This window comes from Chiroxiphia lanceolata, chromosome Z, assembly GCF_009829145.1.
Source record: "Chiroxiphia lanceolata isolate bChiLan1 chromosome Z, bChiLan1.pri, whole genome shotgun sequence".
Taxonomy (NCBI): domain Eukaryota; kingdom Metazoa; phylum Chordata; class Aves; order Passeriformes; family Pipridae; genus Chiroxiphia; species Chiroxiphia lanceolata.
In genome coordinates, this window is record NC_045671.1 from 15,114,586 (window position 1) to 15,139,793 (window position 25,208).

The 25,208-nt window shown below is 42.6% G+C and overlaps 1 protein-coding gene across 2 annotated transcripts; it reads left to right on the top strand.

The window, feature by feature from the left end:
* The first annotated feature begins 26 nt into the window (after nt 1–26).
* GPX8 (glutathione peroxidase 8 (putative)) lies at nt 27–5,021 on the top strand. Of its 2 annotated transcripts, XM_032675725.1 has the most exons (4): nt 27–382; nt 461–837; nt 1,448–1,709; nt 3,502–5,021. In XM_032675725.1, exons 2-4 carry the CDS (start codon nt 532–534, stop codon nt 3,663–3,665), a joined length of 732 nt encoding a protein of 243 aa, XP_032531616.1. In that variant the 5' UTR covers nt 27–382; nt 461–531; the 3' UTR covers nt 3,666–5,021. The 2 variants fall into 2 exon arrangements, with proteins under 2 accessions (XP_032531616.1, XP_032531617.1); XM_032675726.1 differs by lacking the exon at nt 1,448–1,709 and having other exon boundaries at nt 3,502–3,669.
* The last annotated feature ends 20,187 nt before the right edge of the window (nt 5,022–25,208 follow it).

Genomic DNA, 25,208 nt, shown 5'->3' on the forward strand with positions numbered 1-25,208 from the left:
TAGCCAGTAGCAATTAAGATAGCAGCCCATATCCATCATCATTCTGTCCCTTCACGCTGTTTGTAGTGGTGCTGTGCCATGCCATGCTGGTTCAGTGCTTCTAAGCAAACAAAGCTGCCTGTGATCTCACAGCAGCTGATGAGATGCAGGGCTGAGTCTGTGAACAGGGTGATTTCAGCCATCCTCCCTTCCTTCTACCTGAACAACTGGCCCCCAGGCTGCTTCTCCAGGTCTGTTTGACAGCATAGCTGCCTCCTGCAGAACAACACTGCCAGAGATGCCAGAGGAGCCCAGAGGTTGTGCTAGAGCTGTACTACAAACCCACAAGAGGTCCCAGCAGCTCTCAAGACCGTGCAGACAAACACTGGAATATCCCACACAGGTCAGTTAAACAGAGCAATCAGCATCCTTAGGTGATGGGAAGATCCTTTTCATTCATTTCTTCTTTTTTTTCACCCAGATTGATCTCTGTGCTCTGAAGCCCAGCAGGCGCTGTGATCTTGAACAGCTGTTTCGGCAACAGAGACAAAAATGAGCAGCTTGCTCTTTCCGTCTGTGATGCGAGTTTCATATTTCAGCTCCGCCTTCACATTCCAGGCCTGCCCAGGCTCTCCTCCAAAGATTTCAAAAATGGACCCTTTTACAACTACTTATCCTCTGAAATACTCAGTGCCCAAAGCCAGGGTCGTTATGGTCTTTCTGTCAGTGGTTCTGTGTACCACCATTCTCTGCCTGCTACAGCTCAGAATTTTTAAACCTAAAATCAAAGATTTTTATTCTTTTGAAGTCAAAGATTCACGAGGAAGGAACATTTCCTTGGAGAAGTACAGAGGGAAAGTAAGTTTTCGTTTCATTTTATCTGTTTTGAATCATTACTGACAAAAAAAAGTGTACATTTTTAGGTAAATAAAATGTTATGGGAATTTTTAGCAGAGATTTTTGTAATAAATTTCTATTCTTTAAACAGTTAGCTGGATAAACATTTTTTTTTTCTAGATCTGCTCCACGAATTAAGTAGTAGATCTAATAAACCAAGAAAAACAAATTCATATTATTTAGTATAGATCATTACAGCCTAACAGGAAAATTTGTGGATTTTAATCTTAGTTAAGAATGGTAGCATGTTGTGTTGAATTTTGGAAGTTGATCTAGTAAATATGATTTTAGTGCAAGTCCTAAATACCTGCTTTTTTTAATGTTTATATTTAAACAAAGCTGCAAGCTGAAGTTTGTCTATTTATTGAATTTTTATAACAGATTCTCTGAATGTAATATCTTCAGCTGCTTTCATCATTATCTGTTTAATGAAATGATGATCAGACAGATTAAATTTAGCTTTCTGACAGGAACCATCATAGTAATGAGAAATGCAATTTTAAAATTTAATTATAATCTCTACACTATCTATAGGATTTTTTCTTACTATTCTAACTTTATTTCTCTGAAGGCAACTTTAGTTGTAAACGTGGCCAGTTACTGCCAAAACACACACAAAAATTACATCGCACTGCAAGAGCTACACAGAGAGTTTGGTCCCTCCCACTTCACTGTGCTGGCATTTCCCTGCAACCAGTTCGGAGAATCAGAGCCTAGTTCAAGCCCGGAAATAGAATCTTTTGCAAAAGGAAACTATGGAGTAACCTTCCCCGTTTTCCACAAAATCAAGATCCTAGGATCGGAAGCAGATCCTGCCTTTAAATTTCTAATAGGTAACTGTTTTCTTTTATATATCAAGCTGCCTGTAACCATGGTATTCTCACTGAATTCCAATCTGAGTTTGTTTGTCAGGAAACACTGAAGTCTTCAAACTTCTCTGCTCATGGAGAGAAACAGGCACCAAGCATACAATTCATCTCATTTCAATCTGAATATAAAAAATATGAGCAGAAGGGTTGTATTGTGAAAGAATCAGTTTCTCCTCACTGATCATAAAAACAGCCTACTGTGACCAGCCCAGCTAGAAACATCCATTTTGTGGATGCATGAACTTGAGTGCAAAGATTCCCATCTACAAGATCCCATTTCAAGTTACGTGATTTTTATTGAAAAGCAGCTTTTCTTGTGGACAAAAATATAATTATGGATGGTCTGAAAATCACTGAAAGATTTTAAATAAACATATGCAGATTCATTTTTTTAGCAGAGGTCTGTGTCCACCTTTATGTAAATGGTATTGTGAAGCAGGATTATATATACTGTAGTTATATATAATCACTGATTTGTGTTAATTTGTCGTGTGAACTTCAGGGCCCAGCATGCAAAATCCACTCATACAAATACCCCCATTACAGAGAGCACTTACTGACTTAGGGCCTCATATTCTCACAAGCAAAATGAAACTTTCTTCAGTTGACCAAAGAGCTCATAGACCCAAAGCCAGCTTGAAAAGCCTTTCTGAATTATCCTGAGCTTTGGCCAGGTCTTTGACCCATGCTTAACACTGATATATTAAAGAAAGGATACTCAGAACATAACCATTCTCCAACACACCATTTTAACTAGAAAAAATGTAAGAGGAAGCCCAAACCTGTTCTATCTCCTTGACCCAAGACAGGATCACAGTTACCCAAATCAATACTACTTGTGTTTATCCAGACTATTTCAGTAGTCATATGAGAGATTCCAAAACCTCACAGCCTATTTCAGTTTTTCACACCTCCTCTTGTCAGAAAACTGCTTAAATATCTAAATTAAATCTTTCTTACAACACTTAAGTATTTTCTTCTTGCCATATTCTCTGTAATACCTCTTATGTACTTGAAAATTATTACTATTTAGGAGTCATTTATGTTTCACCATTGTCATTGTAACTGTGTTTCTTCCTACCTCCTCTTAAGTAAGATACCAAAAACTCAGTAAACCTTGTTGACCTCAGCTCTTGTTGACCTGAGTTGCCTGAGGTCCAGTGGAATTACTGAGTGCTCTCTCAGTTTTTTATAGAGGAGACTAGAGCATGCAGGTTACAGCTGCATAGAATGAAACCAGATTCTAAATATCAGTGCAATCAGTGTTAGACATCAATATCTATAAAGAAAAAAATGTTTACTCAGCATTATTTTATTTGACGTGCTGTTCACCCACAGGAAGGAGAAAGATCTTCTGACACTTCAGTATTTTTAAATAAAGCCTTTCTTTTCCTTCATTCCCTGCATCTTCAATAAGAGAAGCACCTGCTTTCTTCAGGTAGCTGTCTTGACAATCAGAAGGTTGAACACCTTCATGCTACACCACCTTCTTGTGCCTCTTACTGCTAGCTACAATTTGCCCAGCACTGTCAGATAGTCTAGCACAAAAAGAGTCCACTGGCAGCATAAATGTGGATGTGGAGCATCATTCACTTCCCACTTTTCCGATCACTAACAGCAACCAGTAAACCATGCCCAGACTACTAGCAAAGAACAAGGTGTGATTACTTCTGCATAAGAAGTTGAAGAATCAGTTCAGGGCATTGAAACAATTACAAGTGTAACTCGCTAAAACAATCTGATGCCATCCTTACAGATTCTTCAAAGAAAGAGCCTCGATGGAATTTCTGGAAGTACCTTGTTAGCCCCGAGGGTAAAGTTGTGAAATTCTGGAGACCTGAAGAGCCAGTACAAAGTATCAAGCCAGAAGTAGCAGCATTAATCAGGCAGATTATCATGAAAAAAAGAGAGGACCTCTGAAAAAGCCATTTATACTGGGAATCTATTGAATAGCATGGATACACAGCCTTTGTACATTCCTGGGAAATGTTGCTAGAAGCTAAACCATCAGGTGATTTTACTACTCTTTAGTGTTGGCATTTGCAACCAATATGGTTGGTAATATGTCTATTAATGCTGGATTTGCCCCTGCAATAGCCTTGAGAAGGACTGAGTTTACTGAGATGGCAAGGCACTAAGTACCTTGCAGGATGGACTTCCAATCTACATAAGGTTTCTGAATGTTGCTTTTTTTAATTGCTGATAATTACCAATTCAATTGTCACCAGCAGAGAGATAGCTGGAAAGAAGATTATTAATAAATTACTCAGTATTTGCACAGGTTTCTTTCCCATCTACCAGTAACAAACAGACTTTGATATTCCATTAACACATACTTGCCCTATCTGAAGCATATGGGGCCCAGAGGCATCCATGGCAGGGTCTTTAGAGGCAAATGTAACTGAAGAGAATAGCTTTGCAGCATTCTCTCGATGAAGATTACAGAATTGTGAAGCTGTCAGTTGTAAAAAACCTGTACATAGAAAATTATAAATGTAAAAGAAAAAAATTGCAGAAATGTTTTCTTGCCTGCTTTATGTTTTGATTCACTTTACATTTCACCTTTAGAGCAACACCCTTTAACTCTTTAGCCGTCTCTATACATTTGCACCAAGGTACTGTGCCTTGACTGTGAGCTCCTATCCTATTGGATTCCTGGTTTTCTGACCTGGGTGAAGGCAGGGCCTGTGTGAATATACATGGTTGCTTACAGAAGGATTCAAGGTGCAATGAAAATCAAGAGTCTGGGACTCTCACAGATGTCTTTCTGAGGCTGTCCAAGACAATACTCCCCAGCCATCTGCCTACCTACCTCCCATCTTTAGAATAAAAAAACAGTCTTCATGCAGAGGTAGAAGAAAGAGGAGAAGGTTCACGGTTCAAGCTCCACTCCTTGCAACCTCCCCAATCCTACATGTAACTGCAAACCCATTGCCAGTTCTGCTCCACTGTTCTATTACAAACTCTCAAGGGGTTTGATTTATCTGTTTGAAAAAGGGAGATAGTAAATTTGAATAAGAAATGTCACTCCAGATGTCCAAGTCCTAATGAAGGGGTGAGAGAATAGAAATGAGAGAAACCTGTGTCTCAGAAGAGTTTTCTACATGAGAAGGACGGATAGCATTAGTGCTGTTGTCTTGTAAGACTAACTGAAAATAACTAAAGTGCTTCAAAACTTTTTCTAATAAAGATAACCATTTAACTGTATTAAAAAGGTGAGAAATTGAAAAGCAATTTAAAAAAAAAAAGGTATTGAATTAGTTGACAATTTCACACACACACAAAAAACCCCAAACCAACAAACTCTGAAGAATAAGGACATTAAAATGTTTTAAAAGATTGAGTAATGATACTGATGTGAAAGATTTAACAAAGTCACCATCAATAGTGACAAACATAATTTTGGAACAGAACTCAAACCTTGGCAATTTTGGCCACTCTAACTTTCAGAGATCAGCTAAGGATTATAAAAAAGGTTTCATTAGTTGAAATCAGCCTGCTGCTGCTGTTTTAGACCAGCCTCTGAGCTATTTGCCATTATCCCACAAGATTCCACATCAAATATGTCAAGACAGTTCCTGTTCTTAGGCTGAGGTTCTGTATTTTACTCCAATCTCCTCCGGCATGTGCTGTTCCAGCCTTGAGAACATTTAGTGGAACATGTCAGGTGATTTTTGTCTCATGTCTCTGCTGCTTTGGTGGAGCAGAAAGGGAATTCAGATAAGGACTGTCTCCCCTCACTGGGACCAATCTACATTCCATTGAACTAAGAGGAAGAACAAAATGCTTTTCCCATAAAGGATCGAATATCTTAACTTGAAAACGCTCACATCTAAAATATGTGTGTCCACTCCTGTGTACTTCTATAGCTCCCTGTTTTTTGTATGACTGAATAAAAAAGGGTATAGGTATAAAGAAATGTTGGGTACTGTAACACCTAAAAAAAGGTCTGTTTTAGTCCTGGTATTGCCTTAGAGTTATTCAGCATGTGGGAAATTTCATTTGGGTTCCTAAAATACCCTATGAAGGATAAACAGAGCAGTATCATTTTCTAGTTTGGAAAGGATCAGGAGGGAAGGGAATGTGCACACCTTGCTTGTGACTCACTCACTAAAGGACACAGCATAATCTTAAATATCCCAATGCCAGCATTAAGATCAAATGTCTTTCCTGGTATTCAGAAATAGCATGTGATATTAGCCAATGACTGGACAGAATTATTTAACTCACTCCTACCTGAATTAAGTTTACTCAGGAGTCCTAGAAAAAGAGTGTTTTGTCTGACAACACGGTCATGAAATTTCTCATTTCACTATTTGGTCACAATCCACTACAACCATCTTCTGTAGAAATTTGAATATAGGTACCATTCTCTCCTGAATCTACACAATTTAAGTTTTTCAAAATTTACTGTTAATTAGCATTCATCCAAAAACTCAATGTATTTGTATTACTTATACATCATGAGACATGCCAGCTCTTCCAATACAACATTTAGGGCAGATCATTGATAAACTAATCATTTCTTTCTTCTGGGGTAAAAATAAAGCATCTTTAATGGACAAATCTACATAGACTTGGAAAGGCAAATAAATAAAATGAAAATTAGAACACTGTTATACAAGCTCATACTTACCTATAGTCAAAAGCCAAGAAAGTAATATAAATACCTGTTCATATAAATATCCACTTACTGTTAATTTAAATAGAGCATATAAAAAATATAAACTCCAAAACTGTGGACAGATTGAAACTTATTTCTTGGATTCCTTAATAATCCCACCAATTTAGGATAAAACCACCCTCCTAAGACAGTTAACAGAGTTCAGTCCATGAGTGTTAAAGTTATGTCATCTTCATTTCTTCATCACCTAACCTATTACATCCTTCATCCTAACCCTTCATTCCTATCTCATCCTTCCTTCACTCCTTAGGCCTGACATATCTTTTTTTTCTCAGACAAATACCACGTAACTGTGAGCTTCTGGAGATTATCTGGGAGTGCAAATATTCTAAATCACCACTAGGTGATATTCAGTCACCACCAGGACATGTTCCTGTTCTTTCAAGTACTGTCACAAAATACTTGTTTGCTGAGCCAACACATCAATGCTCCTTTAAACGCTTAGTGGTGTAAGAGAAACATATTCATATGGGATTCAAACCTGAAATCTTACTTAATAGTTTCATAATTGAGTAGATTCTTTAGAAGCCAGTTAGGTTACCTGCATAAATGTGTGAAATACAGTTACATTTAGTTTTATACCCTCAGTCACACTTAATTTTATACCCTACCTTCACTCAGTCTGCATAACATAGCACAGCTCCTTTCAGTCAGGGGAAATAGGCAGGCATTGGACCCCATACCAGCTAAGGATCTCATGAGATATTTATAACAGTGTTTGTATTCTTGTCTCAACAATGATGTGCTAATGTGGCAGTGTAGTCAGTTGCTGGTGTGTGAAGAACAGCTAACTAACAATACACTGCCTAATCACCACACACAACAGTAGGATCACCTTGATTTTACAGACTTTCACAAATACTGATGTTATTTGTCTTCTTAGGAGACCTTCACTTTGCAAGCCACATATAGCAGTACCCAGATAAAACAAATACTAACAAATAATTTCTTCTGCACTCTGTAGGTGACTGAAGTGCCAAGATGAGGACAAAGTTAACACTGTTGGCTTTGGCAGCATGCTTGATAGAAGCTTGCTGTGTAACATTAATCAAAAAGATCAATGTGCTTCCAGCCTTTATTCTTCTAAGTATAATATTGTGTCCAATTAAAACTGTGTCTTCTGGTTGGAGCTTTATATATACAATGGAAAGGTAATTATTTTTCAGATATAGAATTCACACAATTAGTGAAAATTACTTTAAGTCTTTTCCACTTAATTACTGTTTTACAAAAAAAAAAACAACTCTTTTCCCCTCCTGAAAACTACCCACTTGCATTTGTCAAATATCATTACCAAAAACATTAAAATCAAAGTTTAAAACTCTGTGAAGTTTTTAACTGTGCTGCTTTTGCTTTAAGAAAACTCCCAGAGCTTAAAATTATTCAAAACATTTGAATTATTTACCTGTTTCAAGTATTTATAAACTTCCTGTTACCTTGGTATCTGAAAGCTGTTGAAAGCCAGAGTCTAAATCAACCAAAAATTCTCACAGTTCTTTGAATAATGGCAGATAATGGAAATAAAAGATACCACTATAATACCAGAAATGAGGTTGACAGTCAACAAAAGCAAAAACAAAACCAAAAAAACCCAGACAAACAAACAAACAAAAAACAAACAAAAAAAACCCCAACAAACAGAAGACAGTAATTAGGAGGATCCAGAAAATTTCTTGTACAAAAGTAGTAGCTCTCCCTTTTGATGACCAAGGTATGTGGTAAAAGAGAGCAACTGCATGTTAGCTGATGTCAGAATTTCAACCAGCTAACATACACTGCCATCCCATGACACACAGATGCGCAGCCTGCATTCCTGGAAACAGAATCCTAGCACCTTCCAAAGGAGTTGCCTCTAAACAGCGGTGCGCCAGCCGTGCAGCAGGTGGCAGTGCAGCAGTGACTGCTACATCCAGGTACAGCAGCCAACTAGCAAAGCACTGCCTACCAGACACAGAGTCCTTGCAGAGTGAGATGTCTTCTGATATAATATGCCTGGAAACGTCTTTTATTTTCTACCAAATCCAGCATTATTTATCTGTTTTAAGTTTCATGTTTCCTACGTGTATACATAAAAGTTCAAACAGAATGTACTGTCATGAAATAAATGTCACAGATAAGTTTCTGATTCAGCAAGACCTGAATTAGCGTAATAGTATAAAACCTACATGGAGTGTGACTAGAATCAGACCCCAGACTCCTACAGAAGGAACTGAATAATGTTGCAAACAGTTTGTAGTCTTAAACCACCATTTGAACACCTTGAACAGGTACCAGTATAGTATGTTACCTCCACAAGTTAATTAGTATCATACTTACCTCTGTCCTTTTCTCAGCTGGGCATTTGTTTATGGTCAGTGTTGCAACCCTGCCGTTAGTCTAGATGAGCTCAGAATCTGGTTCAGTATAGTCAATTTTAGGTTATTTTGAAATTAGAATTATTGGTTACTCCACAGTGCAACTTAACTGTAGGTTATGAGCCACAGCACACCTCCATTTACAGCCACGTAAGGGAGGATGCATAAAGATCCCAGGATTGAAGCTTATGGATTCAGGCCGGATGGAGGTAAGATTTAACTTCCCACATCCATTTTGATCGAAAGCTCTTTGAAGTCACACTGGCAAGGAGCTACTGAGTTAGACACTTTGTATAGAAGTCAGTGAATACTATATTTTAAGCCTTCACTTTGCTTCTTCAAAACTGGTCTGAAATAACTCAAAATAACTCAATACAAAACAAAACATAAAACATTTACTTGCCTGAGTGCTGCTGTTAGCAGCCACAGGAAAGCACTAGGTAACTGATTTCTGCTTGTTCCATATCCAGATGCCACTTCTGAGTTTTCCATGATGTTTTTGAATGAAACAATATGGAGTGCAGCTAGCAGCTGTTGACATATCAGAGACAACAGCCAGCTAACATGCACTGCCAGACTGTTACATTCTCTTGAGTTTTGGCCACCAGTTCCCCTTCACCACCATCCTTAAAGCTTTGTCTCCTGTAGCTCAGTCATTGCTCACTTTAAGAACATGATTTTCCTCATGGGGTCACTTACATGAAATATTTATGCTGAAGCAATATTGTCAGCATGCTAGTGGCTACATTTCCATACTGTCATTATATCTAAGGACACACTGCTTATCTCCTGCATCTGTGTTTTTCGGTATGGTGAATTCCATTTAGACCTTCACTTCCTACTCCATCACTTTGCATGTTGCAGTCTTACAAAGTTTTGTGATCTATGACAACTCCTTAAGGGACAAGCTACTTGTATTTTACCTCTTCCTTAATGTTAAGCATTTTGTTTGTGATTAATACTTTTCCCACCTAAGTTCGTACTGTACATGCAAGTTCTTTGTTGTCCCGTTTATCTTTTACCACCCTCTAAATGTGGACAAGTCAGCTTACAGTGCCAATGAAAGAATAGCTCTGTAAATCTATACAATCCCTTCAATGGAGTCAGGTAACTTTTGCTTTTAAAGAGCAAGCAGTCTCTCTAGTGCTAAAGGAGAGAAGCCCAAAGGTGTTTTTTTTCCTCCCCGAATAGATGTCACGTTACTATAACTTGCATTTTTCTGGCATTGCAGATGCTACAGTTAAAAAAGTGTGATAAGAAATAATAAAAAAGGATAAAAACATTTCCCCCAGAAGTATACAGAGTGGAACTCTGCAGTGCAGTGCATACAGAGGAGTGCATAGGTCTGTGCCTGCCCCTACCTCAGCCTCTTTCCATGGGCTTTGCTCCACTTCAGGTCTTTTCCGAGTGTTCTCATGACGTTATCCTTGAAAAAGACACAGAGGCGCAACACTTAGCAACCGCGCAGCTCACCCCAAATCACCGTCCACCCAGTCCCGCTGGTGGCAAAGCTTCGATGGTTGCCACGGCCACAGGGACAAGGCAGAGCCGCCGGAGAGGACATCTCCCCAGCCGCGGCCCTCCCCAAAGCACGGGCAGCCCCCGCATCCCCACAAGGCAGGGTTACCCGAAGCAAATCTTACCCGAGCAAAGCTCGTCCTCCGGGCAGGTTCTTCCAATTTTCCCTCTATCTTTGCCGGGGCTGGCTGAACCTGCTGCGGGGTGGCGGGGCGGCGGGGTGGCCTCACCCGAGTAGGATCCCTGCGAGCGAGGCGGCGCACACGGGGGTAAAAGGGTGACCCGGGCAGGTGCGTGGGAGGCAGCCTGTAGAGAAGGAAATTCACAGCCCGGCCAGAGCTCGTGGCGCGAGTCCCTCAGCCCGGGCGGCTGTGCAGCCCCTCGGCCGCACCCCGCACCCCTCACCCCGCACACCGCAACGCCTCCGGCGGCCGCGGGTGCCCTTTAAGCATCCCCTGAGCGCGCCCGGCGCGGCGGGAGCCCCTGTCCCGTCCCGCCGGCGGGACGCGGCGCGCTCGGGCTGCGCGGCGGCGGGTCCTCGCTGGCGGCAAAGGAGCCGGCGCGGCGGGTCTCGCGGACTCCGCGGGCAGGGCGGCGGCAGCGGCCCGTGCCAGAGGGCCCTGGCTCGGCCCCGGGCACGGGCAGCACGCCAGGCCGACACCCTGGGAGGCCGCTGCCCGCCCCGCCGGGGCCGGTGTGTCACCACCGCGGCCGTGCCCCGTGGGGCTGCTCCATGGCCATGTCACGGTCTGCGGGTGCCTCGGCCCCGGCCTGCTGAGTGGGGAGAGGGCAGCCTCACAGAATCAGGTTGGAAAAGACCTCTAAGATCATCAGGTCCAACCTTTGACCAAATACCACCTTGTCAACTACACCGTGGCACTAAGTGCCACGTCCAGTTCTTTCCTTAAACACCTTCAGGGACACTGGCTCTACCTCCTCCCTGGGCAGTCCATTCCAACCTTTAATCACCGTTTCTGTGAAGAAATTCCTCCTAATGTCCAACTTAACCCTCCCCTGGTGCAGTTTAAGACTGTGTCCTCTCTTCCTATCACTGGCTGCCTGGGAGAAGAGGCTGACCTGCACCTGGCCACAACCTCCTTTCAGGTAATTGTAGAGAATATGTAATAAGGTCTCCTCTGAGCCTCCTCTCCTCCAGGCTGAACAACCCCAGCTCCCTCAGCCGCTTCTTAAAAGACTTGTGCTCCAGACCCTTCATCAGCTCCATTACCCTTCTCTGCTCTTCTCTTTGGCATGACACACACAAAACCCCTCACATCAGCTGTTTCTCACCAAGGCTTTGCCCTCTGTGAGGAGCTGGGCATCACTGCAAGGAGAGTGAGGCTTAGGGGCCATCACTGTGCTGAGTCTCCCAGGCCAGGCTGTCCAAAACTGAGAGCTGAACACAGTGTTGTTCTCTCAGAGCTGAGACCAAGCAAATGGCACCCTGGTCCAGTGCACCACTGGGGAACTGTCCTCCAAAGCGGGTCTCCAAATCCAAAAGTGAGGAAAACCTCACCACCACCATAGTCAGACTCCAGAAATAACTCACTAGCATTTGCTTTAATGTGACAGGCAAAAGCAGATATTGTAGGAGAAAGTGTGAAGAATGGTTTTATCCCAGCAGATGAGTTGCTCATGCATGTGTTTTACCAAGTGCACATGATAGAGGAATTGTGTGCACTCTTAGGCACTCCCTTCACCTGAGAAAACTTGGGCACAGGTTTGGCAGGAAGAAGGTAAAACACAGTTCTTTGAAAGACAGAGTTTAGTTAAATCAAAAGAGAGAGAAAAAGAAGAATTACTGGTACGTACAACATTTTTTTTTTCAAAATAAGTTCAGAACTGTTCTTTTTCAATCCTTGTCATAGTTTCAAAACTTGGAGTGATGCCATCCAGGTTTTCAAGAGACAGAAGAAACAGATACACAGCATGAGCCTATTTTTCCTCTTTCTAGTTTTTGAACCTGACAATCAATATTAAAAGTGTTGCTTTCTAAGAGTAAGAGAGTGCCACTTTTTAAAACGTGCCAAAAGTATTCTTTACTTTCTTACTGTTTCTGCAAAACAGGAACTTTTTCACAATTTTCCACTGGGAAAGAATTATTTGAGGTAATTAAAAAATTCTTCTGCAAAAATCTTCTCATCTTAAGTCTTATTTCCCACCTATTTCGATTTCCATAGCTGCACACTTCACATCTGCAAAAGGACATCATGTAAGCAAGATGATAGAGGAGAATATTTTTACTAATTCCTAAGTAATAAGCAACAATTAAATATTAGATGATAGAGCTGTTTTGACAAATCCAAGTAAAACTAATTAAAAAAAAAGCTATGTTATTATCTCACTTTGTATTGGTAAGGACACAGCAAAGCACACCCAGGATACGAAGTGTCTGAGTCACTCAACACCATCTTAATGCTTTCTGTAAAACAAACACACAAGGTATTGCTAGCATAGCTTCACAAAGGATTGTTTGCAATGCTTCAGTTGTTCGTTTAACTGAATGCAAAATCTTTCTACAAGACTAACTTTCAGCGAGCACGGCCAAATATTGTCACCCTGCCTAAGAGCATGCACCGAAAAGCCAGCTTGTTTTGTATCAGCAACAATCAGGTGAAGTGTTTTGAGCTGTTAACTATCCCTTAAAAAACCTTTTTCTCACACTAAAAAGCTTCTTTCAGATGAGCAAACCTGTAACCGTGCAGTTCGTTTGATAGTGAGAAGAAAGAGTTTGCAGCCTGAGAGCTATATAGTTGTAAACTGGAATAAAAGTCAAAAGTCTCAAAGTCAACAAAGTTTTGCTTGTGTGAACTAGAATTAGGATTAGTTAATGCAGAGAAAGGCATTAAAAAGTAAATAATATGACCCACTGCAATTGGTGTTACAAACAGTGATTCCTGCCCATGAGCCTTCAAGTCATGCATGCACACACCATGAACACATTGTTAGAAAATATTTGGAGGTTTTTCTATAAAATTTCTGCTGAACACTGATTAGCAAGTAGAAAATATGCCAAGATATTACATTTGCTGGTAGCCTTAAGATAAGTAGATCCCTAGATGAAGTCAGTGGTAAACAAAATTCAAAAATAAACGGAAGTGCCATGAGGAACTCAAAACTTCTTTATGTATGTTTAGGAGGATGCACTGAATTGTTAGGAAGGTATTATAACACCAAGGATATCCTTAATACTCCCTTCTTCACTTGAAGCACCTGGTATTTTGGAAATTTTGTGTTAAATAAGAGCTCTGCTGTCACTTAGAAATTGTAACTGAATTTTAAACAAAGGAGTTTTGTTTTAGAAAAACTGTCCACAGCTAAGTGTATTACTTCTATAATGCTTCCAGCATTTTATTAATGTGTCTTCAAAATGAAATGAGAAGGTCATCTGGGTTAAGTGTCTTCATTTCTTTCTCATTGTGGACTCCTTTTAGGTTACTCATTATGAAACCTATGCAGCCAATTGCTCAGCTATTTCACTTACATACTAGAAAAGTGACTGAATGTTTGTAGCTCTCTGTAAAAAATATTCCCAAAACGGTAAGTAGAAACTGTGTAGTTTGTTCCCACTGGCAGCAGATGGTGCTGATATGTTGTGCCTCATGCATCCTTGAAAGCTGGTATGCAGGTTGTCAAACCCATAGTAATTTATAGGTTTTTTCCTCATCCATTATTCATAAGGTCTTTTAATACAAATTTGACATCATCATTCAACATCAGAGTTTACTGAGATAAAATATGAGTTTATAGTTTGAAGGTGGGGTTTGGACATCAACAGCAAGCCTCAAAATATTATCAGAAAATTAAGCACTGACTGAAACAACACATTTCAGGAAAAGCTGGATTTATCACATCCAGACTGCTGAATAAGGACCACAGATAATTTAAGGGCCCAGGTATCTCAAGATACAATGATGACGGTGCTCCTTGCCAAATGACAAGACATGCTGACAAGACATGATGCTACCCTTACACCAGATTCTGGCAAATAGAGACATCTCAAGAGCTGGTCACGGAACATTGTCTTAAAAGCAATAGAACACAGGTTGTTTCCATGTCTGAGAAAGAGGGAAGTGAATAAAACCCATCTTTAAATAAGTTTCTAGGAAAGTTTTGCTTAAATCAAAGGCCTAGTCAGAGAAACCTCCCTGCCTAAGGAGCATTAAGGGCATACTGGACTAAATACTTTTCCAGAGAGGATGCAGTCACTGTCTGTGACACCCAGCTGGATAAACTAAGAAAGGTGTAACAAATTACATTATGTAAAAAATTACCCTTTCGACGATGCGAGGGATCTGAATAAGATTTACTACAAGTTTGAGTTGATATTTGAAATGGGTGGAAAAGATTCTTTGAACATACAATGGTGAAAATTTGTATCCACTTTGCAGTTGCAAAATGATGAGAGGTTTTTGGGAACCAAGGCCTTCAACTTCCAGCCAGAGGGAAAATAATGCTCCAACTTTGTTACATGGTCACTGAGCAAAGATCCTGAGGTACAGAAACATCTTATTTTTTTCTTCCTGTATTTCTTTATTGTTCTCTCTAGCTTTTCAGATAGTATACCTGAAAGATCCCAATCTTATTGCCTGTTAAGTCATATCAGTACTCAGGTGCTTCTGAGTGGGTTAGAGGAACAGTTCTCACAGTGCTACAGGCAAATCAAGGATGTCTCTCCAAGTGACTGACAGTAATAGAAGATAGTAGTTGCCATTATAAAACGGAGGTTTGAACCTCAAGTATTTGTACCTGAAACAGAAAGCAAAAAAAGGAAGGTGAAGGAAGGAATCGGGAAAGAAAAGGGGACTCAATTCATGTGGCTGTTCTCGCAACATCATATCACACTGCAACAAGCAGCTGTTGTTTAGACTCCAGTATGAAATATTGTTGACCAGGTGTGGTAGTTTGGTCTAGGCCTTCCTTGGTGACCAGTTTGTAGCCAAGGAAGGGCCCAGATTTACCCAGTATTCCCTACGATTTTTACGTAAGCCAGACTATAAGAAGAAAGGAGGAGAGGCCTTCGCTCTTTTTCCTTCCAGCAGCGTGGAGGTGCAGGTTCCCTGCTGTTGAGTCTGCCGTGTTGGGGAGCGAGGCCTGGTAAGGCCTTGTCGACCCTGGGAGGCGGAGGTTGCCGGCAATCGTTCCAGAGCGACTCTCAGTTGTCCCAAGGAGAGTAGTGAGATATTTCTTTGCTAACTCTTTTAGTGGATAGATATTGGGCTACTAATTGGCATATATATATATATATATATATATTTTATTTTGGTTTTGTTCCTTTTCCCTTCCCCCTTCCCTTTCCCTTGTGAAATTGTATATATTTCAATTGTATATAATTGTAACATAAGTGTAAATATATTTTTATATATTCCTTTAGCTGTCTCTCTCTTGTTTCGGGTTTTCTTAGTTGTTTTTTCTCCCTCTTCTTCCTGAGGTTTGGGGTTGGGGGGACTTCTTGTGGTAAGGTTTGGAGACTTGGCAGGGAGCCAGCTTCAAACCATATCACCAGGGAACTGGAAAATTCTGTCAGTGAACACACAGCTTCATTTTAGCTGTACAAAGCACAGGTAATTTAGATGTCCTTCAGAGGACAAGAGGAGGAAAATGTTCCTTCTTCTTTGCTGAGGCTCACCTTAAAGCCAAGCATTAATATCTCAGTCCATTATTCTGGTCATCAGAAGTCTCCCATTTCATTTATCCTTGCCAGCACAGTAAAGGTGCTTGTGAAGATGTGGGGAGTGAGCTCTAGAAATGACTGTCAACTATTCCTCCTGAAATGAACCTCAATACTTCAGACTTTAGGAAAAGTACATCTCCTATGCAAACAAGTGAGAAAACAAAGAAAAAATGTATATATCTTCCTTTGTGCTACATTCTGTCACAGCGAATATGTTGCATTATGTGTATAATTATGACTGGCTCATAAAAGATCGAATACTGTTAATATATAATTTTTTCTGACTTTTGTCCATTTGAATGACACCTTCACCTGTATCTAACCCCCTTTTATTTCCAATGTTAAATTCAGCACTTACGACGAGCGTGGTTGGCAAGTGTGTGTAGACTAAGTAGACTAAGGTTCTATTTAGCTTCAGGGAGGAATTTGTGTCAGCTGTCATTTTCTGACTTTTAAAATTTTTTTATCGGTTTAAAAACAGAGTGGAAGGGGAAGAAAACAAGGGCGCTGAGGGATAAGTGCATTTTAATAGATTACATTATTTTTTATGTAACATACTGTTGACTCCCAGGATTTTCAGTTCTAATGTGGCCTTCAGCTTTCATAAAAAAATACAGTATATTTCTTCATGAACACACTATAGTAATTGCCTGATTTTGCTTTTCCATGGACAGATCAAAAGCTGTCCTGCTAGGTCATTCGTCTCAGGCCTTTCTGCTAAGTTATCTCTTCAGTGCGTTCTCCCACACATTTTGGTGCACATTAGAAATCCATTTCAGCATACCACTGCTAACAGACTGTTTCAGAGAAGGTTTCCAGCATGCTGAGATCCTATGCTGGCGTTGAAGACTGCACACATCACAAAAGTACATTTTGTTTACCTTGGCTAAACTCTAACCCAACAAAAGGACCTCTGGGTTCAGTGCCAGCTGCCAATTTTGTGCCTAAATAATATTTCAGTCTGTAATCCTGAGAGTCTGGATTAATAAACTGCCAAAATACCACTCAGATGTGGTTCTTTCCAAAGCTTCTCTAGCAGGTTCTATTGATAACACAATACTTATTTCTACATTACTAGTACCAAACTACTATATCTTACTGTAAAATTAAGTATTGCAGAAAGTAATTATGGCTCTGGATAATTATGAATTACAGCTACATCCAAGGCTTCAGGCACCTGCTGTAGGTGATTCATCTCAGGTTATCTTAGAGACACGGCAAAGTTTCTAACATTCTTTCCTAGATAAGAGTAATTAACTGTACAGCTTAAAAAGCACTGTCATCTCTTGTTTCAAGCATGTTTCACTCAAGTAATTGCTCCATCATCTGTGAGTTCCTAAAATCCTGTTGCATCTCCATACCATTTCGCATGGAAATAAGTCTCCAGTTTCACTTCAAAAAACTAGTATTTAGGGAATCAAAAAGTATTAGTATTGGAAAGTGTTTAGGCTGTAAAATATTTTTTTATCACTCTATGTAAACAGCTGTTTACTGTTCAACACATTGCAAAGAATATTTTTGTACTGAAGTTTATTTTTAATATGTTAAATATATTTTCTTGAAAAAAAAAATCACCTTACATAACCTTAGTTATTATTAGTGTACCTCAGCTATCTTTTACAATATGCACATGCTGGGCACCTTAGCCCATGTGTGCTATTGCAGCACAGCTTAAAAAATAGCAATCCCTTTAGATTAAATGACGGAAGTCATTTACTGACGTGGAGAGTAGCTCAGATTTGTGAATGGGCAATGTTTTCTCTTTATGATGCATTGAACAACCCTGGCAATCCCTACAGGAAAATGCCATGCCAACACTCAGTCTTGCATATTGCCTTTAGATCAGCGGATGAGCAATATTGCTGATAAAAAAGGCTTTCATAAACAAAAGCTATACTAAAAGCCCTATGCCATTTCTAAATAATTCCATCCAGGTCCCTTCTGCCCTTTCTATTCTGAAAAGACCTAAAATTACTGACTTAATAAGTACTGATTTACTGAAAGATAGTTCCTCTTTCTAGTATTCATTTTTAATCAAGCTGTACCTTGAGGTCTGGTGTCATTTTTCAATGAATACCTAAGGACTCTACCCAATGAAAAATCCACGTGCCCATAACAAGTCATGTGTGGAATTGAGGTGCTTGTATTCAACACACGATTAGTAAACCCTTACCACATGATTAGTAAACCCTTACCGTGGCACACCCTAAATTAAAAGGTATTTTTCTCTTTTACCTCAAGGCGTCCCATTGTCATAGTCAGAGGAGACTGGACTGTTTGTTACAGGATGAGTTATGAGATAGACCAAACTCCTCTCTCTCAGCAATTGTAAATTCAAAACTAAGGGGCTTTAATTGAGAAAGTGTGGAAAAACAGAAGAAATAACAACCCTTTATTAAAAGATATATGTATATTGGCAAAAACAGCAGCAGAACACAAAAAAACCTAGACAGTAATCCTAAGGAAAAAAAAAAAAGGTCTGAATGAATACTTCTCTGTCCTTTAGCGCAGTCCTAATCGTGGCCTGCAGGGGGGGCTGTTGGGTCGCTGGAGGTGCAGGGCCTGCAGTTCTTGTTGTCTCAGATGACGGTGTCTCAAAACTCCCTTCTCTCCTGTGGGCACCCAACTCCCCGATGAAACACAGCAGATCCGGGCTGGAGACAAGAGACAGCTTGCGGGCAAGTTGAGGCCAGTAGTCCGAGCTGACTAGGACGAGAAGCCCAAAAAAGCCAGGTCCCCAGTCCTTCTCTCCAAATGCCTGCACACAGACCCCCCCTGTCTCTGTCCAAGAGAGAGAGCTCCACCTTCTGCCTCTCCCCTCCCTCTGAAGAAACTGCCACCCCCTCCCAAAACTTCTCTCCTCTTCCCCCAGCCTCTCTGATGGGCCATTAGCTAGGAATTTGGCCAGATCTTTTATAAAGCTAATTGACTCCCTTCCCCTACTCACTCTGTTTTTTCTTAGAGTGGAGCAGGGGAAGAAAAATTCCCCTATGGAATTTATAACCTATAACACCCAGTTGCCCGCAGTTCTGCACCACCACTCTTTCACAGCCACACATCCTATGGCCTAGCACTGGCAGGGCAGGGAAATGTGGAGAAAGCTTATTTATGAGCAGGAACAAAGCTCATTACATGTTATTGCATCTATTTTGCTTTATTTCTGTTGGGGTCTTGGCTAGGTCCCTTCACCCATTGCACAGACCATGCACCACCAGAGAGAGAAAATCATAGTGAGCATAAACAACAAACCAGCATGTCCTTCAGTCTATCACACCTGCACGTCCAGGGGCTCTACACAGATCCTGTCCAGACAAAAAGCATAAAGCCAGATCTATTTGGATATGAGGTTTCCTAGAGGTGGACTTCCAGCTTCTCCAGGGATTAGCTTCTGATGGAAAAACCATGAAGTATGAGCCTCAAGGGGCCAGGCTTCATCCCTTGTGATCCCACCAACTCTTACCTGACAAAAAGACAAAGGGCACTGGGAGCCTGTTTCAGTCTAAGGAGTCTGGAATGTTTGCTAAAGAGAATGAGTTATAAGATAGACCAAACTCCTCTCTCTCAGTAATTGTAAATTCAAAATTAAGGGGCTTTAATCGAGGAAGTGTGGAAAAAAACAGAAGAAATAACAACCCTTTATAAAAGATATATGTATGTTGGAAAAACAGTAACAGAACACAAAAAACTGGACAGTAATCCTAGAAAAAAAAAGGGTCTGAATGAATACTTCTCTGTCCTTTAGCGCAGTCCTAATTGTGGCCTGCAGGGGGGGCTGTTGGATCACTGAAGGTGCAGGGCCTGCAGTTCTTGTTCCCAGATGACGGTGTTCCAAGGCTCTCCCCTCTTCTCCCAGCAAGCACAGACCTCTCCAATGAAACGAAGAAAAAACAACCTGTAGGTCCCGGCGGGAGTCACAAGGTAGTGGTGGCACAGGGCCGGTGGTCAGGCCTCACCAGGACGAAAGAACCAGAAAAAAAACTGGCTCCCAGGCTTTTCTGCCTGGATACAGTCCCTGTCTCCGTCCCCACGAGAGAACTCCGTGGTCTGCCCCTCTCCCCTCAGAACAGAGCCAGCCCCTCCTCTCTCCCCAGCCTCTCTGATGGCCCATCTGCGAGGAATGCAGTCTGGCGAGCTAATTCCTTTGTAAGGATAATTATCCCCCTTCCCCCTTCCCTATTCGAAACTCTGTTTCTCTTACAGGGAAGCAGGGAAAGAAAAGATTCCTCTCTCAGATTTATAACCTATAACAGAGCCCCTCTAATTTCATGTTTGTCAAAAGTAGTCGTCGGGCTGTTTTACTCTGTGCAAGAGATTTTCTGACTTATTATGAAGTTCATATGTATGGAAGTGGGTGGATAAGCATCAATTTAAAATACACCTTTATAGTTTAAAGGAGGTGTGTGCTGGTTTAAAGGTAAACCAGCAGGGGAAATGAACTCAACTCAAAAGAGAGATTATAAATCAGAATAACAATTTAATAAAATAATACAGTAAGTACGATTATACAGACAAACAATTGGTTTTAATCCACAAAACCCAAATGTATAACCCAGCACCCTGGGGCATGAACAGAGTGGTGTTCATTGGGCCCCCTGAGTCCAAAGGAAAAGGAGAGGGGAAAACCTGTTGGTGAGAGTGCTGTTGCAGTCTGGTCAAGAGTGGTGACAGCAGTCTGGTCGAGAGTGATGGTTGCAGTCTGGTTGAAAAGTGGTGGTTGCAGTCCAGTCGAGGGTGGTGGTTGCAGTCTGGTTTAGAGTGGTGATCTGCAGTCTTCCTCTGGATCCCACGAGTGGTTAAAAAAGTTCCAAGACTCCAAGATTATATATTCTCCAGTTCAGGCAGGAACAGCTCAGTACTTCCCTCAGGGTGGGGAGTTCCACAAAAGAGTGTGAGGACAGGAGCATCCTCCTATCTCGCAGGCCTCTTAATACCCAGTTTATAGCCTGAGGAGTCAGGCTGCTCTGGGCAGAGGGTGTAAATAATCTATTGATACCAGTTTCTGGGAAATGGCATGGAAGGCTATAGAATACACAGTTTTGGGTTACACCCATACAGTGATGAGCTGGTCCCAGCTGTTCTAACTAGGACAAGGTGTTTATAATGTACCACTATAAATAGGTTTATAGCCTAACATCAAGAAAAACCAAGTTGCATACCAAGCACTTTTTACCAGTGTGTCTTTGTGTCCAATGATGCTCCTGTTGAGTCTCAGTAAGAAGCATCTTGGTCTGATTAGCCAGTTTCCAGCCTTTTCAATAAATACAGCTTCAAATTTAATAAATGTTTAAAATAATCTATGATCATTTTCTATTACTCTTATATCAAATCTCAAAATTCATCAAGGATGCTTTTAGGATAGGAACACTATGAGTAAAACTAATCAGAGGAAATGTTATAGCAGGTTGAATGCAAAAGTGGATAAAAACGTATTTGTAACTTTGAAGTAGCAGTAAGATCAACAGTAGTGATAATCCAACAAGGTGATTATTTTTTGTTATATCCTAAAAGAAGTGTATATTTTTAATGCGTCATTTTATTTCCAAGGAATTAACATGCTTATGAGCATTACAAAATTGTATACACTATCCATTTTGTGTCTAATTTCATAAAACACACAGAGAGGAACTGTAGATATCTATAGAAGCTGTCTTTTACTATCAGTTTATTCCCTACTGAATTCAGTGCAGCCAGGAAGCTTTGTCTCTTCTGTCTGCTGATGAACCAGAGCTTTCATACAGCATTTTTGCCAAAGTGGCAATTCTCTTCTGCAGAAATACAAATGTCTCTGGAGTCATCCAGGGTTGAGCCCTTAGCATCCCAGACAGGGCTTCAGCACAAATCCTACTAGAAGATGTCAGTGCTGCAGACATAAAGGACTACAGGTACTGAATACCCACCTCTGCAACTTCCTAGAAGCCATATGTCATGCTGACAACAACAACTATTCTCCTTCTGAATACAGTCTCTGCTGCCAAAAGCGCAAGAGTATATACAATTGCTTTAAGAAATCTACTGAGGTGACAATGTGCTGTCACCTTTACTATCACACAAGCCTCTCACAGTTGGACTGCTGTTAATGTGCACAGACCTCTGCAAGAACACTGGAAAATCTGAGTATTGAAAAACCAGTAACTTCACAGAGAGAAAATCTCTACCCTGGGTGAAGCACAGTGCCTTCACTCATGTGCCACTAAAAAATACACTGCAGGTACTATTTCACATGTGTTGTCAGTGGTTCAGCTTTCTAACCAGAGGGTGAAAATTAAATGTATCCATTCAGAACAGTTTAACATTATTTTTTACACTTCTCTTTACTTCAATTAGTACCACTGAATGTTAAAAGCAGCATGTTTTATTCTAAAATTTTCTGCTTTCTGTTATCCTTGCTCTAATACAAGCAAATAAGTATACATGAAGTAAAACTGTTTACATTAAATCTGTACAAATACATGGCAATTTTAAGCAGTATTTAATCATCACATCTAGTGCAAATATACACATACAGTTGCACACATGAACGATACAAGTGCAATTTGTAAACATTATGCGTGCAAAATTCCACGATGGGGCAGGTGCATCATGTTTAACGACCTGGGATGGTCAGTCTGCTTTCACACTGGCCAACTCCAGCCACTGGACTGTCGGCTGCGCCTGTCTGCCCGAGTAAAACCTCTGGATAAAACCGGGCAGAACTTCGTTTAATTTCTACATTCATTACATTCATTAGCAAGCCACTGAGGGCGAGCTGCCAACTCTAGAGCCACGGCGGCTCCGCGCACAAAGCCTGGGCCGGCCGTGCCCGCGGCGCGGGGCTCTCGCTGGGGTGCGGTGGCCTCTGCCGCGCTCGTCACATCGCTCTTCCAGCGTGAATACCCCTTTTCCAAGGGAAAACGGGAAGCGTGCCGCCGGGTGGGGAGCGCTGCCAGCCTCACGGTGCGACAGGTCCCGCTCCGGCCCGCCCGGGACACGCGTGCCCGGGGCCGCGAAGGTCTCAGCGCGGCACCCATCGGAAGCGGTGCCCGCCGGCGGCGGTGCGGAGAGTGAAGGCGTTTCCCTGCGGGAAGGCCAGGGTGCGGATGGCTCCCGCCTCTCCCAGCTGTGCTCGCAGGCTGCCGCCCCCCTCCATGTCCCCGCCGCCCGGGCGCGGGGCGGCGCGGCCGGTGCTCAGCCCGCGGAACGCGCCGTGCAGACGTGGGGCCGGGCGCGGGCGCTTGGCCGTGGGGCTGCCCCCGGGGCTGCCCCCCGAGCTCTCCCCTGGGCTGCCCCCCAGGCTCCGCAGAGCGGCGCGGCACTTCTCCGACACCGCCCGCAGCATCGCGTCCACGCCCTCCGCATCCGCCCGGCGGGTCCCGGTCGGAGCAGCGACGGCGGGAGGACGTGGAGAATGAAGAGGAGAAGGAGGAAGGGTCGCCCCGTCGGCGCTTTGCGGGAACATCAGCGTCTGTTGGGAGGAAGGAGTGCGACTCCCAGGAGCTGCGCCGCACAGCCCTGCTCCTCACCGCCCCTTCCCTTCCAGCGCCACACTGTCCCCCACTGCTCCATCCCACACCGCACGGCCCCATCCCACACCTCACTGCCCTGCCCCGAACTGTACCACGCTGTCCCCCACTACCTCGCTTCATCCCGCACTGCTATACCCGACACCGCCCCAATCCACGTTGCCCTGCCTCATCCCGTCCGTCCCACGCCCTCGAACCTCGCCACACACCACCCTGTCCTGCATCAGGCAGCCCCCCACTGCACCACCCCAACCTCTACACTGGACTTCCGGAGGGCAGATTTCGGCCTATTCAGAAGACTAGTTCAGAGGGTACCCTGGGAAACAACCCTTGAAAACAAAGGGGTCCAGGAGGGATGGACATGCTTCAAGAAGCAAGTCCTAAACACACAGGAGCAGCCTGTCCCAGTGTGCCAAAAGGCGACAGGAAAGATGACCAGTCTGGCTGAACAGGGAGATTTTGAAGGAAATTAGGGGGAAAAAGAGAGCCTACTGATTATGGAAAAAAGGGCTGGCTACTCAGGAAGAGTTTAGGAATATAGTTAGGTCAATGCAGAAAGAAAATTAGAGGGACGAAGGCACAATTTGAACTCAATCTAGCCACTTCTGTGAAGGATAAAAAAAAGTCCTTCTACAGATACATCAACAGCAAAAGGAGGGGCAAGGAAAATCTCCACTCTTTATTGGACATGGGCAGGAATATAGTTATCAAAGATGAGGAAAAGGCTGAGGTATTTAACACCTTCTTTACCTCAGTTTTCAACAGTAAGACAGGTTGTCCTGAGGACAGCTGGCTTCTGGAGCTTGTAGAAAGAGATAAGAATCTGAATAGCCCCCCTGTAATCCAGGAGGAAACAGTTAGCAACCTACTGAGCCACTTGGATCCTCACAAGTCTATGGGACCAGATAGGATCCACCCAAGGGTGATGAGGGAGCTGGTGGAAGAGCTCACCAAGCTGCTCTCCATCATTTACCAACAGTCCTGGCTCACTGGGGAGGTCCCAAATGATTGGAAGTTGGCGAATGTCATGCCCACCCACAAAAAGGGCTGCACAGAGGACCCGGGAAACTACAGGCCTGCCAGCCTGACCTCAGTGCCTGGCGAGGTTATGGAGCAGATCATCCTAAGTGCAATCACACAGCACCTACAGGAGGACAAGGGATCAGACCCAGCCAGCACGGGTTTAGGAAGGGCAGGTCCTGTCTGACCAACCTGATCTCCTTTTATGAGCAGGTGACCCGCCTGGTGGATGGGGGGGGAAGGCTGTGGATGTGGTCTGTCTGGACTTCAGCAAAGCCTTTGACACCGTCTCCCATAGCATTCTCCTGGAAAAGCTGACAGCTCACGGCTTGGATAGGGGCACTCTGTGCTGGGTTAGGAACTGGCTGGAGGGCCGGGCCCAGAGAGTGGTGGTGAACGGGGCTGCATCCAGTTGGCAGCCGGTCACTAGTGGTGTCCCCCAGGGATCAGTGCTGGGCCCAGTTCTGTTTAATATCTTCATTGATGATTTAGATGAGGGGATCAAGTGTACCATTAGCAAATTTGCAGATGACACCAAGTTGAGGAGGAGTGTCGATCAGCTGGAAGGCAGTTGGGCTGATTCCAGTGGGATGAGGTTCAACAAGGCCAAGTGCCAGGTCCTGCACTTTGGCCACAACAACCCCATGCAGCGCTACAGGCTGGGCACAGAGTGGCTGGAGAGCAGCCAGGCAGAGAGGGAGCTGGGAGTTTGGA